General features: G+C 35.4%; 2 protein-coding genes across 2 annotated transcripts; both read right to left on the bottom strand.

Annotated features, from left to right (window-relative positions):
• Positions 1 to 1,228: 1,228 nt before the first annotated feature.
• LOC21394632 (uncharacterized protein At4g38062) lies at positions 1,229 to 3,946 on the bottom strand. Its single transcript, XM_010096497.2, has one exon. The coding sequence runs from the start codon at positions 3,937 to 3,939 to the stop codon at positions 1,249 to 1,251; it is 2,691 nt and encodes an 896-aa protein (XP_010094799.1). The 5' UTR covers positions 3,940 to 3,946; the 3' UTR covers positions 1,229 to 1,248.
• Positions 3,947 to 10,914: 6,968 nt separating this feature from the next.
• LOC21394630 lies at positions 10,915 to 16,110 on the bottom strand (the record flags this gene model as incomplete). The annotated part of the gene is made up of 6 exons (XM_024164563.1): positions 10,915 to 11,203; positions 11,480 to 11,560; positions 13,922 to 14,039; positions 14,924 to 14,964; positions 15,642 to 15,737; positions 15,821 to 16,110. Coding segments are annotated over 6 exons (683 nt in total), but the record flags the coding sequence as incomplete, so codon positions are not given.
• Between the last annotated feature and the right edge of the window lie 130 nt (positions 16,111 to 16,240).

The raw sequence follows: 16,240 nt of genomic DNA, 5'->3' as shown, positions 1-16,240 counted from the left end.
ACAAGGGAGTTATTTGAGAAAACTTTAAAAAAAAAAAAAAAAAGAGGATAAACTCCTAAAAATACAAATTATTGTAGTATATTAGCATAATCCTTAAACATAAGAAAAATAATTGGAAAATAATACTACTTTCCCTCCACTTTCACTTTCAATACCAAACAACAAGAGGTAGTTCTATTTGTTGCCTCCCTAATCCTATTATGCCAAACAACCGTAATTTAACAAGTAGCAAAATAAAACATTAACAAAATTTTCTCTCTCCCTTTTGTTTCCTTCCCTTCCTACAAAACAGTGTTAATCAACGCAGGAAGCAATGTTAAGGAGACCACATCCTTCTATACCCATTTTACCTGTCAGACTTTTTCTAGAAGTTTCAAGTTTTGATAAGAGGTGGGAGACAATAATATTTGTTAGATAATAAAATGAAAATATGGCTTAATTCAGGTGTTCCTATGTATAGCACGTATCTTTAATAAACCATGATCAATATGTTCAGAATTATGCAACAATAAGCAGTGCCTGATTGTGAAAATAAGATACAATGTATAACCATTATGGAGTGTGGAGTCCATGGAGTTTGAAGAAATCAAACAATATTGAAATTTCCTGATGATCACGAATGGAGTCCCGATTTCAACCAAACCCCTTTGTGGTAGCTAATAATAGATCATACAAATGAAATGAACATGCAAACATCGAAATTTCCTTTCATCAACGTTGGTTCTTCCTCAAAAATCCATTATCTCGAAACGTTTCGGAGTTCCAAAAATACAGAAATTCAGCTTCCTCCTAACACCCATTTTGCAGCAGAAACTGTACACAGAAGAACGTCTCGTGGTTAAATTCCTTAAGAGATGAAGTATATATAGTGGATGCCATACTGAAAGACTATTGTTCTTATATATGAAAATTGTGAAAGTATGCTTCCACTATGCGCTAAAGCTTAGGAAAATCTTACTCTTTTACTTCTTAAAAAAGCACGACGCCTTTAAAAAATCACGATGCCTTAAGCGCCACCAATTTTTCATTTCTGCCACGATAATAGCTACTAATAGCACTATGTTTAAATTGAGTTAAAAGGTTTCGCAAAAATGAATTTTGCCTGCATGTACATTTAAGCTTTCAGCACTCTACATAATGCGCATTAAATAAATTTTGTTAAAGACCAGTCTACCAGATAATATTGCCAATCTGAAAAAAGTAGTAAATTACCTTGTGCCAAATTCCTCATGAAAATGCCCCCTTCAATTATATCTGCCTCTGGTTGAGCTCTTTCAATGGCAACCTTTCATCTTTATTTGCTTCAAGTTTCTTAGTTGTGGCCAAAAAAGAAGTATCAACATTCTCTCCAGTAGAATCATAGAGCTCATTGTGCCCATCCATAGTTGGTTCAGTCTCTTCTTCAGGCCTGGGAAAAATTTTCCCTAGAACTTTCATCATTTCAACATCGTCGCTCAAAAACTTGCCAATGTGATCGCAGACTTTCTGAATATAAACCAATAAGTTTTCCCTTTCTGTTGACAACTTCATGATGTCTTGAAGAAGAACGCCTTTATTGAACTCAAGCTCTTTCAATATCCCATCCATTCTCCTTTGCTCATCCATCATGTTTTCGGTTTCCAGTTTTTTGGTTTTCACTAATGCTTGAAGCTGCTCTACTTCTTGTTTCAGGGAAAAGAAGGATTCCTCGGAACTTGTCAATCTCTGGCGCAAACTGCGTAGTTCTTGTTCCAAATGAATAATCAACTTGTTCTTCTCTTCTATCTCTAGATATGTGACTGACTTCCCCCTATCTAAACCTTCAGAAAGCGCATCAATCCTCACCTGGTTTTCTATGACATTTGTAAAGGAGGACATAACTGCACTTGTCAATTCTTGCTCTAGTGAGGTTGCCAGTGCCTTGAGATTTGTTATCGTCTGCTCTTTCTCATCAATGAACTTTAAAAGCATCTCTTTTTCTTCCATAAAAGCTCTTTCTACAACCAACCGAGCGATGGTTACAGCTTCTAATTCTCTAGTTCTCAACTCCTTCAGCATAGCAATGTCTTTTTGCAGACTGTCAATGCAAATATCCTTTTCCTTCACAGTTTGGACTAAGTTCTCTTTGTCTTGTAGGCAAGCTTCCATGTCCTCTGCTTTTTCTGCCAATCTAGATTCTAGATCTTCAATTTGCAGCTGCAGATCTTCATGTTTTCTGACATTCTCTTCGATTATGCAGATAAGGTTTTCCCTCTCATTCTTAAAAATTTGCGTCTTCTCATTTCCCAGAAGGTGTTCTTTCCCATTGTTGAGTGTACTTTCCATCTGAAGTTCCTTATTGTTGAGTGTACTTTCCATCTGAAGTTCCTTTTGCAAGTTAACTTGTGCCCCAGTAGATTCGTCAAGCAAGGTTTTGTGTTTTTCAAGCTCTTTCTCTGTGAGAAGCCATTGTTGCTTCATAAATTCAAATGATTTTACCCTCTCTGTAAAGCCTTCTACTTTATTGCGTTCTTCCTCGAGTTCAAGTTGAGCAATATCTAGAGCACTTAAACTCGTCTCCAACTTGGCTATGAGCAGAGAAATCTTTTCTTCCTTCTCATTGTTGAACAGCTCCATTTCATCTTTCACATTATATGTTGTATAGTAGGCCTCAGACAGTTCTGATTTAAAGACTTCTAGTATTAATGAAATCTCTTCATTTAAAAGCCGAATTGTAGAATGAGAACTTTCAACCTCCATCTGAAGCTTCTTTATTTCTTCCTCTTTACCCTCCAATTCAGATTTGTAACTATCCACATCTCCTTTGATCTTCTCTATCTGAGAAAGCAATTCAGATTCTTTTTCTATCAGCTTTGCAGAGCACTCACTGTGAACCTGTTCTAAGCGTCTAAGCTTGTTATTCAGTTTTGCAGAAAAAGTGGCTCCACCATTTCTATTCTGAGCCTCGTGAAGTTCTTTAAGAGTTACCATTAGTTCCCGATTATCTTGCTCAAGGTGCACAATTTTGAATTCCATTTCTTTTGCAAGAGTCTCATTCATTCCCAATGTACTTCGCATTTTTGCAATCTCTTCAATTCTTTGAACAATTAGTCTTTGGTACTCTGACTTTTCTTCCTGAAACTGGGCAAAGACATTCTCAAAACAAGACTCAAAATCAGACACTTGAACCTCCAAAGATTTCCTCTTGCTTTCTTCATGAGCTAATGCGTGGTTGCACATCTCCAAACGGGATTGAAGACTTTCCGCAATTCTAGTTTGAGAATCCAGCCTTTTCTCCAATGAAGAAGCCTTTTCAATCAATGCTGATTTTCCCCTCTCCCAATCCTCCTTGCTCGTCTGAAACTGGTCTTGGAGCCTTTTGTGAGCTTCTTCAAGATGTTTAAATTGTTCCTTCTTCCACTTCAATTGATCCTGAAAATTTGCCTTTTCCTCCTCTAGTTTAACTATCACCTCATCTTTCTGCCTCAACTCTTTGGCTCCTTGGGACATTTGCTCAGCTTCCGAACACTTCTTCTCTGTAACAGATAAAAGGCTTTTAAGGCCCTCAATCTGCTCCTTACTCGCACACACATCCCGCTCCAATTCTTTGTTTCTAGCTGTTGCTTCATCTAAAGCAATAACCAAATCTCTATTTTCTCCTTCCAAAGTTCTCAATCTCTGCTCCAAATCATCTTTGACTCTCTCATTCACAGAACCCAAATGCCTAAGAAAGAATTCCTTTTCTTGCAAACAAGATTCAAGCTTCTCAGAAAGTTTTCTTGCTTCAGCAATTTCCTCACACTTGGCCTTTATTTCTTCGGATTGTTTCTCAATCTGCTGTTTAGCTTCTTTAAACTTGAGTAACTGCTCACTGTTGGCTTTCTTCAAGCTCTCAGATAGTTCTGTCTTGATTTGAAACTCTGCCTTGAGCCTCTCTAGCTCAGCTTTGACAGAATCTAGTTCATTGTACACATCCTCCATTTTCCTTCCTCTAAACAAATGAAGCTTCTGAAGACCCCTAATGCAGGTAAATCTTAAAAGACAAAGCAAGAAACATGTTACATAGTCAACACTTGGATCATGACTTAATACAAACAAGAGGAATGCTAACTGTACTCGCGATTGGCACAAGTGCACCATCTGGACTGCTTATTTCTACAGTCGAGATCATGCACTTGCACTAGTCACTCTGAATTTAGCATTTCTCTGTGAGCAAATTCTCATCTATCATGCCATGCCATAGCCACCCACGAGATGAAGACACGCAACAGATTTATCAATATCATAACTCAAAGAGTACAATGAAGTGATAAATTAAAACTAATAATAATAATAAAGATAAATAGAGAGCCCTTCTTTAACCAAAGTTCAAAAATAATTTTCTTTTCAATTTGTCTAAATTGCTGGGATTTTCTAAATGAATAATGTGTCCATATGTTATATTTACTACTGCTTCCCGTAAGAATTTCAATTAAGGAAAAAGAATACCATCATGGGTTTGACAAAAACTTAAAAACAAAAAGAAGAGAGAGAGAGAGAGTCGTCGGAGGGCAATTGAATAATTAAAACTCTATTTTCATATCCCTTGACCAAACTCAATTCACAAATAACCCAAAATGAATCACCCAAAATTAAGCTGGAAAAGTGAGTATGAATGATTTACAGAGTTTTTCTGGTCAATCCTATCACTATTTATCTCATATCTGCTCTGTTTTCAACAATTTTTTAGATCTTCCGAAAAAATAACTCCGAAAAATCAACAGATTGTATTAAAGAAAATATGATATAACAATTAACAAAAAAACAAGGAGTAATAAATAAAGATCATGGAAAGAAAGTATGCGTGTATGTTTCAAGTTATATGTTCAAAGGACCCAATTTAAGGAGGAAATCTGAATAGTGAACTTCTATAGCAAGAAATTATTTGAATCTTTTCTTTTTCTTTCTTCTTTTTTTTTTTTTGCTTAATTGTTTGAGAGTATTCTACACTGACTACATCCAATCGAAAGAAAACAACGGAGAGAGATTCTCATCATGAAGGAAAATGTACCTGTGAACGGAGTAAGAAATGCGCCACTTGAGAGAGAGAGAGAGAGAGAGAGAGAGAGTCAACAATTTTTTAGATCTTCCGAAAAAATAACTCCGAAAAATCAACAGATTGTATTAAAGAAAATATGATATAACAATTAACAAAAAAACAAGGAGTAATAAATAAAGATCATGGAAAGAAAGTATGCGTGTATGTTTCAAGTTATATGTTCAAAGGACCCAATTTAAGGAGGAAATCTGAATAGTGAACTTCTATAGCAAGAAATTATTTGAATCTTTTCTTTTTCTTTCTTTTTTTTTTTTTTTGCTTAATTGTTTGAGAGTATTCTACACTGACTACATCCAATCGAAAGAAAACAACGGAGAGAGATTCCAGTCGTCTTTTTTTCTGCAATTTTAGTGGAGAACAAAACGCGAAGAAAACGAACCTCAGGAATTTAACGGAAAAGTTCATCATGAAGGAAAATGTACCTGTGAACGGAGTAAGAAATGCGCCACTTGAGAGAGAGAGAGAGAGAGAGAGAGAGAGAGAGAGAGAGGCGGGAATCAGGCGGTGATTTTGTAGGTTTGAAATCTGCTTGGCACTGGCAGAGAGGTAGGGCCAAAGTGGGAAATTTGCTTTTCTATTTGGTTTTTTTTTTAAGCTCTTATTTTTTTAAAGGGAGATTGGGCATAAGAATTCAAGCCAAAACCCGACGAACCTGCCCGAGCTCCGAAATAGTGGGATTCTTTTTTTTTTTTTTTTGCGGTAGCAATAATGCCCAACCCACAAAGTGCGGGTAGGATCACGGGGTAGATTCAAGAAACCCGATATTGCCCTTACCCGGTTTTTTTTTTTTTTTTGCGGTAGCAATAATGCCCAACTCACAAAGTGCGGGTAGGGTCACGGGATAGATTCAAGAAACCCGATATTGCCCCTACCCGGCCGAATTTATCAACACATAGAAAGAAATCAACCCTAAATTTAATGTTTTCTTTGGCCCAATTCCAACGTCTTCTTTGACCACGGCTACTTTCGAACACACACAACACAACACAGCTATTTTCGGACACACACAACATAAGCCCAATCCCAACGTTTTCTCTGGCCAATGATAATGGGCTTAATTGCAAGAACCCCAACGTCAAGGCCTAATCTGACCAACCCGGTCACCCCGAGCCTACCCGAGGTAATATGAAAAGTTACGGGTTTGTTGGCTTAAAGAAGTGTTGCGGTCCAAATCTTTCTCAGCCCACACATTGCGGTTCGGCCCAATTTCAAGCCCAAGGCTGATCTTATCCGGCCGACTTACAGGCCTAATAATGGAAGATGTACTTTGTCTCTACTGGTAGAGGACAATTTAAAGGCTCTCATTTACTCTTACCGAAAATCTCGTTCATTTGTATTTTTGAGTTAGGGTGACTTGAATGATGATCTTGAGTTGAGTTTAAGTTGTAACATGAGTTGAAGTTGTAACTTGAGTTTGTGTTTGGATGTGTACATTTGAGTTATGATTTGAATTGAGAATCTATTTGAGTTTGTGTTTGAATGAGTCAAAACTTAAATTTGTATTCATAATTATGGTATATAGGTGGAGTTTTATTCGTCTTTTAGTTGTGAATGCATAGAAAAACAAATCATCTCAATCAAAATTAAAACAAAAAAGTTATGGCATTTTTAAGAATAGAACAAATATTGTTCATTAATTTGAGTTCGAGTTTATGAACTCGAGTTAAAGAGGAAACTTTTAAACTCGAGTTTAGCCCCAAACTCGAGTTCAAATTCGAATTCAAACTCAAATTTTACAAAAGAACATAAACTTGAATAAAATTATAACTCGATTTCAAATTTTTTCTGAAAATATTGTTCATTAATTTGAGTTCGAGTTTATGAACTCGAGTTAAAGAGGAAACTTTTAAACTCGAGTTTAGCCCCAAACTCGAGTTTAAACTCGAGTTCAAATTCGAATTCAAACTCAAATTTTACAAAAGAACATGAACTTGAATAAAGTTATAACTCAATTTCAAACTTTTTCTGAGTTTCGTTGCAAAAGAACAATCCCTATATGTGTCGTCCCATATCTAATTATAACTTGAATACAAGGAACATAATTACAAAAATAACCCTTATGTTATTTCTCACCCCATATGCTATACAAAAATTAACCCATATTTATAGAAATACAATTTCTCGCCTCATTTGTTATATAATAACGATGTGTTATTTTTATTTTTTTTAGAAATAGCTAATAAAACAACTCTTATAAATGATTGTTACACATTTTTTTCCTTTAAGAATAACAATTCTTTTTTTAAAATTATATTTTAAATAAATAAATATGAGAAAATGACTTTTCTTAAGAACTTATGACAATGATTTTCAGTTTAATGACAAATTTTTTTTAAGTTCTCAAAATTTCCTTTGAAAGTAATTATAATATGATTAGATTATTTATAAGTAAAAACCCAATAAATTTTAAAAATTAAAAAATATCAAAAGGGATTTCTATAATAGGGGATGTATTTTTCACTGCCGGTAGGACGCAAAATGTATGCCGTCAAATTATTAACAAGGGTTCAAATTGATAGAGCGCATGGAAACTAAGATAAGCACAAATACATTTTATAATACTCTTCTTTTTAAGTTCTATAATTATAATACTACCTCAATATTTTATAAAATTTAAATTTTACATCTAATTAAATCTCAACCATCAATTTAATCAACTTTAGATCTTAGCCGTTCAATTATTAACCCTAACAATTTTGAGATCAGTCTCCATTTTCTTTACTTCCATTGTCGTGCATCTTTCTCCCAAGCTTTCCGTTGGTCAACAACCAACAAAAGTGTTCTATCCCACAGTCCCACCGAAGATCCACAATCTTGAGAGCATTCCATCAATCTCCATATTAAATCTTCCTTTAATCTCCACCCCAGCTTTCCTTTCGCCCTCACCGCCGCCCAGCCAACCACCGAAGATCCACTACGCCCCACCCTTGTCGTTGGGAGGCTGGGTGGCGGTGAGGGCGAAAGGGAAGGGGAGGTATCAGCGACCGGAGCGGAGCTGAGGAGATTGGAGTTGCTCCGATGGAGGCTGGGCGGTGGGAAGTCCTCTTGGATGTAAATTTTCTGATGTTAGGGTTATGGTTGAAGGGCTATGATCTAAAGCTGATTTAGATCTATGGTGAGATTTTAGTTGGCTAGAAACTGAAATTTCATGAAATATTGGTGTGGTATTGTAATTATAGAATTGTAAAAGAAGAGTTGTGTTTGGTACAAGGGTTTTAAAATCAGAATTATGATAATTTATTTTTGTTTGTAAAAAGTAAAAAATAGTTCTTAAAAATTACTGTTTAATTTGAATGGTTCTAATTTAATATTTAATTTTTGATGTGATGTCTTAAACTAGAACTATTTTAAAAAATAAAATCACCTCTCCTTTTAATTTTGGATGGCCGATGACGTTTGGTTGATGGATTTAGAATCATGATTCAAAACCATTCTTGATTTACGTGTGTTTTTTTATGAAAGAAAACATTGTAACGAATCACAAATCATGATTCGAACCACGGCACAAATCTTAGAATTAAACGCATAGTTTTGATTTCAGTTCCAGAACTATGATTTAAACTTTAAATTCAAATCATAAATCATAATTCTAGTTTTAAAATTAAAATCACTCTGATTTAAACCTTCGTACTAAACGTAATCAAAATGTAATAATCAATCACTACCTACAACAAGATTTTTATCAATATTAATACGCCCATTCAAAATTAGCCACACGATGCATTTTCAACGGTTATTATTCTTCATCCTACCGGTAAAGAGAAAGGTAGTCACATTTCTATTTAAATATGGTTAAATTTTCATTATAGAGGCAAATGACCTTTTGGTGATCTCCAATTTAGAAGATGCCGTAGAGGAATCTAGTAAATAATTTTTTTATTTGTAACAAACAAAAATTACCGTCCCCGATCATTGACGCCAGTCTCCAAAGAAGAATCTAGTAAATTAATTTTTGTTTTTAACCAAAAAAAAAAAAAAAAGTTAATGTTATGTCTAGGACGCTCTTTGGGGCTCAGATGCCAAATAGCTCCACTTTTGTTAATATTGATTATTTAATCCTAACCTAAATTTGATTAAGTTTACCATATTGTTACCTTGACATTGTTGTAACAACCACATGTCTGCACCGTCTTTGCTACAATGAGAACGCCTACCACTATCGTGGACACTCAAAGGGGTGTGACATCCAAAGTCTAAGTCCGATAAGCTTTTGTAAGGATCAAAGAAAGGAATTAAGAGGGGCGTTCGTTTCAGCGATTCCAAATTCAAGATTAGAGTTAAAAAAGTGAGTTTAATTAGAATTATATTTGAAATTTGAGTTGTGTGTTCACTTGAATAGTTTGTAAATGTTGAATTTGAGTTTTGTGTTCACTTTGACAAAAAAGAAACTCCAATTTTAACACACGTACGTACTAAGAAAAAGAACGTAAGTACCCCAAAATAATTACCGTTGTCTACTGCCACCCCCTCTCTATCTAAGAAACCAGCTTTCCCACATTTTTCGTCACTTTCCTGAGACAAATTCAACACCTCATAAGAAAAAAAAAAGGAACACCATGTTAGCAGCTAAAGCACTGGTAAAACCCTCTCCAATCCCTTCAGCCTCATTCCCTTCCTCCAAAACCCAAAAATCCCCCGAAAGCCACTCCACAATCCCTAATCTCGCTTTCTCTCTCCGCCGTGAAAATCCCCAACCTCTCCTCGCCGCCGCCACCAACTCGGTCCAAGAACAACAAAATGAGACCCCCGCCAACTCAGTCACGGCCACGCCGGGTCAACTCCGAGTCGACATCCTCTTGGAGTCTCTGCCGTTCATCCAGAAGTTCCGCGGCAAGACCATCGTGGTCAAATACGGCGGCGCAGCCATGAAATCGGCGCAGTATAAGTGTCTTGACCAAACAAAGGAGGGGCCTCTCGTGAGCCAAGCAATAACCAGCACGAAGGAGGGATGACACTGTACGCGCATGTGAAAAGCAGTATGTCGAGAATCTACATTGTAGCAGACAGATTCGAGTTATTAAAATTCAAGGGGTAGCTAATGTTTCATAACTCCAATTCTATCTCGAGTATTGATTTGAGTTTAGATTACCGAACGGTGGACTAAGCCCAAAACTCAATCTAAGTTGGGCAAACTCCAGTTTAATCAACCAAACGAACGCACCCTAAATGAGTGCAAGTGTTGTACTCCCCACATTTCCTGCAAGGGAGCAAAGTGAATCAAGCCATGGGACGGGACATGAGCCAACACATTTCCTGTGAAATTTGAACTAAAATTCAAAATTTTGTAAGAAAAAACACTGGGGCAAAACGGTTCAAGCCCACAAAGTAAGCAAGCAAAGACATGAATGATTACATGAACCTGAACCCACCTACACTCTCAGTCATTCAGCATCAAAGTGCTTGCAGCAAGCACCACACCAACGTACAGATGTTGTGCTTGTTGACTGCTTTTGCGTAGATTCCAAGAGATTTCCACTGGGAGGTGCCGTACAAGAGTTTGAGCAAACCACCGCATCAAGAAACAAATATAACCTGTTTGGTTCATAGGTTAAATTTTGTGAGAGAAATTAATGTTTATAGCAAAAAAATTTGAGCCGTAGTTTAAACTTACGAAACAAACTCACCAATAGTCAAAAACGTTTTGAGTTTGCAACCATAACAAATTGTTCATTTCTGAAGCTGGGGTCTACAGTAAGATATAAAGATCATAGCGAGCAACCTTTTTTTCATATTAATCATGAGTTTTGGGCAAGGCAACAAAATTTGGTACGTCAGTACATCAACATAGAAGTACATTATAGAGTAATGCACATCTCATTCAGGCCGAAGCCCTAAAATAGTTTAATTCAGTGTTTCTACTATTAGTCGAAACTCAAGCGTAGATGAGAAAATAAGTACAGCCAAGGGACTTCAGGTTCACTGTACAAGTCATTTACAGAAATAATAGGTTCAGTCAAGCGTTACAAATTAACAAAACAAACCGACAGCAGATTCTTACATCCAGTTCATATAAAAGGGCAACTAAAGTCTGGTTTCTTGCCTCTAGCAACCTAAATAACAGTACAAATTTCGGTAGACTCGCAACTTCTCTCAAACTCTTTCCTCAATAAGCAATTGTTCAAGTTCCCCCCTTCGCCTCTCCAATTCCTGGGGTTGTAAACACATCAAAGTCGCCACAAGTAAATATTTAAGCTCAGAATGACAAGCCTATTTGTTCAAAGAAACCCAAAATTCATAAACAGAACGGTAGAAGTAGACAACGATTGAGTAAACTGCATTAAATATCAACGTCATATGTAAAATTAAATTCCTATACCTGTACTTACAAACATATGGTAGCAAACACGACGAGTAAAAGGCATACTGGAATGCGTGTATAGATAATAATGCAAATGACCTCAGAAAAACGGTATGATTAATTACCTCTAGATCCTTTACTGCCTGCTCCCTCGAAATTTCTTTCTGCTGGCGAGCACGTTTAAGGAAGCCAATGCATAGGATTCCCTTAATACTCGAAAAGAAATCAAGTGATCAGATCATTAGTTTTAGTTTTTCTCTACAAGGGACGGAAGAAGAAAGGAGAGAATCAAGCCCATCCACAGTGATTGGATATGGAAGCTTAAGATATTAAGAGATGTATACGACCTCAATAACCACCAATTGCATAGGCAAGATTACTAGAACTTTAAGAAGAAAACAATTTAAAAAACTGAAGAGAAAATATGAAAAAGTTAAACAGATTCTTTAATGAGAAATTTTTTTAGGTCATTCTTAAAGGATTTCAGTATCAAGAGCGTTAGCAAGTCAGTTGAGTTTCAATCATTTAACGACGGAACGAAATATCACATAACAATATAAGCATTAACCAGTTCGGCTAGGACATATTCTGATAACTTATCTAGGCAACCAAGGAAACATATATAATAAATTTGATCATGGTGAAGCTGAAAGACACGCATATTATCTCTTTTGATCTAATAAGTATGGTGATTCGTTATTTGCTTACCGAAATAACATAGACTACACCACAAGTAAGAAGCAAGTAGCTTGATATGTTCTGAAGAAGCACAAGTTCCCTCCTATCACTATAATGGTCAGGAAAAGCTCTTGTCATCACTGCAACGCTGGAGTGAACAATCACGCCTTCAGAAAGTTTACTAAATTGTAATGTTAAAAGCGCATGACAGGTATGAAATTTGCTTTAATCATAATTGTAGCCTATTCAAACATTTCAATAAAAAAGTAGCTCCAATTGTTAGTAATAAATTCATATTCCCTGATAATTTGCGATAATAATGTACGTGGGGGCAAAAAAGAAAAGGTCCTTTGTCAATAAATTTGTTTACCATCACCAGCACCAACTTAAGTTATTATGTATGTAACTACATCAACCTAATGCAACTTGCAAACTGAAATAAAAGAAAGAACCTATTAAGGCCCGTTCATTTCGCTGATTCGAATTTAGAATTCGAGTTTTGCTACAGTAAAAAGTTCTCATAAACAATCACATTTAACTTTTTTGCTATAGTAAAAAGCTCTAACATAAAATCACATCTCAACTCGAATTAAAAACTCAAATCAGCGAACTAAACGGGCCCTAATAATTTGAGAACGAATAGAAAAAGAAATCTTTCCCAACATTCATAGTTGGATAAGGGATGTTTGTCAAATTTAAGCTGGGTTAGTAAACAAAATATGGACCACCAATGTTTTTATTTGTTGCTTTTTACTTTGTGTAAGCCTTTCGCCTTTTTTTTTTTTTCCCTTTTCTTTTAAATTTCCGTACTTGTTCTTTTTGTTGGGATGTACTACAGTTTGTTCTATTTCTTACTAATGACGTACAAGATCTGCAGCATGCCCCTACCAGCCCAATACTCCAAAACCTGCAAAAATAAAAAATAAAAAAAAAATAATAATTGAATACTGAAATTAGAAAACGGCACCGATTCGAGTTTGTAATTCAAGTTGAGATGTGATTTTTTATGAGAGTTTTTTACTGTAACAAAAAAGTTAAATGTGATTTTATGTGAGAGTTTTTTACTGTAGTAAAAAAATTAGATGTGATTATTTTTGAGAACTTTTTACTGTAGCAAAACTTAAATTCTAAACTCGAATCGGTGAAGGCCCCGTTCAATTCACCAATTAGAGTTTAAAATTCAAATTTTACTACAGTAAAAAACTTTCAGAAACAGTCACATCTAACTTTTTTATTACAGTAAAAAATTTTCACATAAAATCACATCTCAATTCAAATTAAAAACTTGAATCAGTGAACTAAACATGTCCTTCAATAAACGGGCTTAATACCTAAAAAGTCATAAATTGGGAGTTTCCAGAGGCCCTAACGAGTGTATGGGTATTTTAGGCATTTTAGCTCAACATCAATGAAAACTTAACAATATTCTTACTTTGCTAATACAAAGAATTAACGCATGTTTTGCAATCATAATGCCACATCTTTCGATACCATAAATCAGAATAAAAAAAAATCAAAAAATGGTATTTCAGAAGAAAAATAAGGTGGAAAAAGAGGAAATTACTAGAACTTTAAGAAGAAAACAATTTAAAAAACTGAAGAGAAAATATGAAAAAGTTAAACAGATTCTTTAATGAGAAATTTTTTAGGTCATTCTTAAAGGATTTCAGTATCAAGAGCGTTAGCAGGTCAGTTGAGTTTCAATCATTTAACGACGAAACGAAATATCACATAACAATGTAAGCATTAACCAGTTCGGCTAGGACATATTCTGATAACTTATCTAGGCAACCAAGGAAACATATAATAAATTTGATCATGGTGAAGCTGAAAGACACGCATATTATCTCTTTTGATCTAATAAGTATGGTGATTCGTTATTTGCTTACCGAAATAACATAGACTACACCACAAGTAAGAAGCAAGTAGCTTGATATGTTCTGAAGAAGCACAAGTTCCCTCCTATCACTATAATGGTCAGGAAAAGCTCTTGTCATCACTGCAACGCTGGAGTGAACAATCACGCCTTCAGAAAGTTTACTAAATTGTAATGTTAAAAGCGCATGACAGGTATGAAATTTGCTTTAATCATAATTGTAGCCTATTCAAACATTTCAATGAAAAAGTAGCTCCAATTGTTAGTAATAAATTCATATTCCCTGATAATTTGCGATAATAATGTACATGGGGGCAAAAAGGAAAAGGTCCTTTGTCAATAAATTTGTTTACCATCACCAGCACCAACTTAGGCCCCGTTCACTTCGCTGATTCGAGTTTAGAATTCGAGTTGAGATATTATTTTATGTGAGAGCTTTTTACTGTAGCAAAAAAGTTAGATGTGATTGTTTGTGAGAGCTTTTTACTGTAGAAAAACTCGAATTCTAAACTCGAATCAGCAAAGTGAACGGGGCCTTAAGTTATTATGTATGTAACTACATCAACCTAATGCAACTTGCAAACTGAAATAAAAGAAAGAACCTATTAAGGCCCCGTTCATTTCGCTTATTCGAGTTTAGAATTCGAGTTTTGCTACAGTAAAAAGCTCTCACAAACAATCACATTTAACTTTTTTGTTACAGTAAAAAGCTCTCACATAAAATCACATCTCAACTCGAATTAAAAACTCAAATCAGCGAACTAAACGGGCCCTAATAATTTGAGAACGAATAGAAAAAGAAATCTTTCCCAACATTCATAGTTGGATAAGGGATGTTTGTCAAATTTAAGCTGGGTTAGTAAACAAAATATGGACCACCAATGTTTTTATTTGTTGCTTTTTACTTTGTGTAAGCCTTTCGCCTTTTTTTTTTTCCCTTTTCTTTTAAATTTCCGTACTTGTTCTTTTTGTTGGGATGTACTACAGTTTGTTCTATTTCTTACTAATGACGTACAAGATCTGCAGCATGCCCCTACCAGCCCAATACTCCAAAACCTGCAAAAATAAAAAATAATAATAATAATAATAATTGAATACTGAAATTAGAAAACGGCACCAACAATTTTTAATATTCCCTTTATTTGAGTTTGTAATTCAAATTGAGATGTGATTTTATATGAGAGTTTTTTATTGTAGCAAAAAAGTTAAATGTGATTTTATGTGAGAACTTTTTACTATAACAAAAAAGTTAGATGTGATTATTTTTGAGAACTTTTTACTGTAGCAAAACTTAAATTTTAAACTCGAATCGGTGAAGGCCCCGTTCAATTCACCGATTAGAGTTTAAAATTTAAATTTTACTATAATAAAAAACTTTCAGAAACAGTTACATCTAACATTTTTGTTACAGTAAAAAATTTTCACATAAAGTCACATCTCAATTCAAATTAAAAACTTGAATCAGCGAACTAAACATGCCATTCAATAAACGGGCTTAATACCTAAAAAGTCATAAATTGGGAGTTTCCAGAGGCCCTAACGAGTGCATGGGTATTTTAGGCATTTTAGCTCAACATCAATGAAAACTTAACAATATTCTTACTTTGGTAATACAGAGAATTAACGCATGTTTTGCAATCATAATGCCACATCTTTCGATACCATAAATCAGAATTAAAAAAAAAATCAAAAAATGGTATTTCAGAAGAAAAATAAGGTGGACAAAGAGGAACCTTCCAGAACTTGACCATGAATCCCCATTCCGTCTCCGCCAACACAACCAATAAAGCAATCAGGACCGCGTAACACCGAAATATCCCATCGAAAATCTGCACTTCACCTCCCAAACATCAACATACAAAGAGAAGAGATGAGAGAGAGAGAGAGAGAGAGAGAGAAAGAGAGAGATTACATCAGATCCGTCCTTGAAGGATCGGACGGCGGAGAGGACATTGACGGCGATGCAGAGAATCGCAGCGACGGCGGTCAACAACCTAAAGCACCTACAGACCACCAAGAATGGGTCAGGCCTGGCTCTCAGGAGTCTCCCACTAGAAGAAGACGGAGAAGAAGGAGAAGCTCGAGGAGGAAGAGGAACGCCCGCTTCTTCACCCTCCGTTCTCGACAGTTTCTCTTCTTGTTTCTTTTCCCAAGAAAACTCTCTCACCTCGTAGAAAATGAAAATGAGAATTCTTTCCGCGCCTAATAAAAAGCCCCAATTTTTTATTTTTATTTTTAAAAAGAACACTATAGAGATCAGAAAATTATTCAACAAGAGACCAGCAACTAGTGCTTCGCCTATTCCTGAATCCTGCTTATGAGTAGAAAGCGG

The sequence above is a fragment of the Morus notabilis genome, unplaced genomic scaffold (genome assembly GCF_000414095.1).
Source record: "Morus notabilis unplaced genomic scaffold, ASM41409v2 Scaffold651, whole genome shotgun sequence".
In the NCBI taxonomy this organism is placed as follows: domain Eukaryota; kingdom Viridiplantae; phylum Streptophyta; class Magnoliopsida; order Rosales; family Moraceae; genus Morus; species Morus notabilis.
This window is presented reverse-complemented; position numbering and strand designations above follow the sequence as displayed.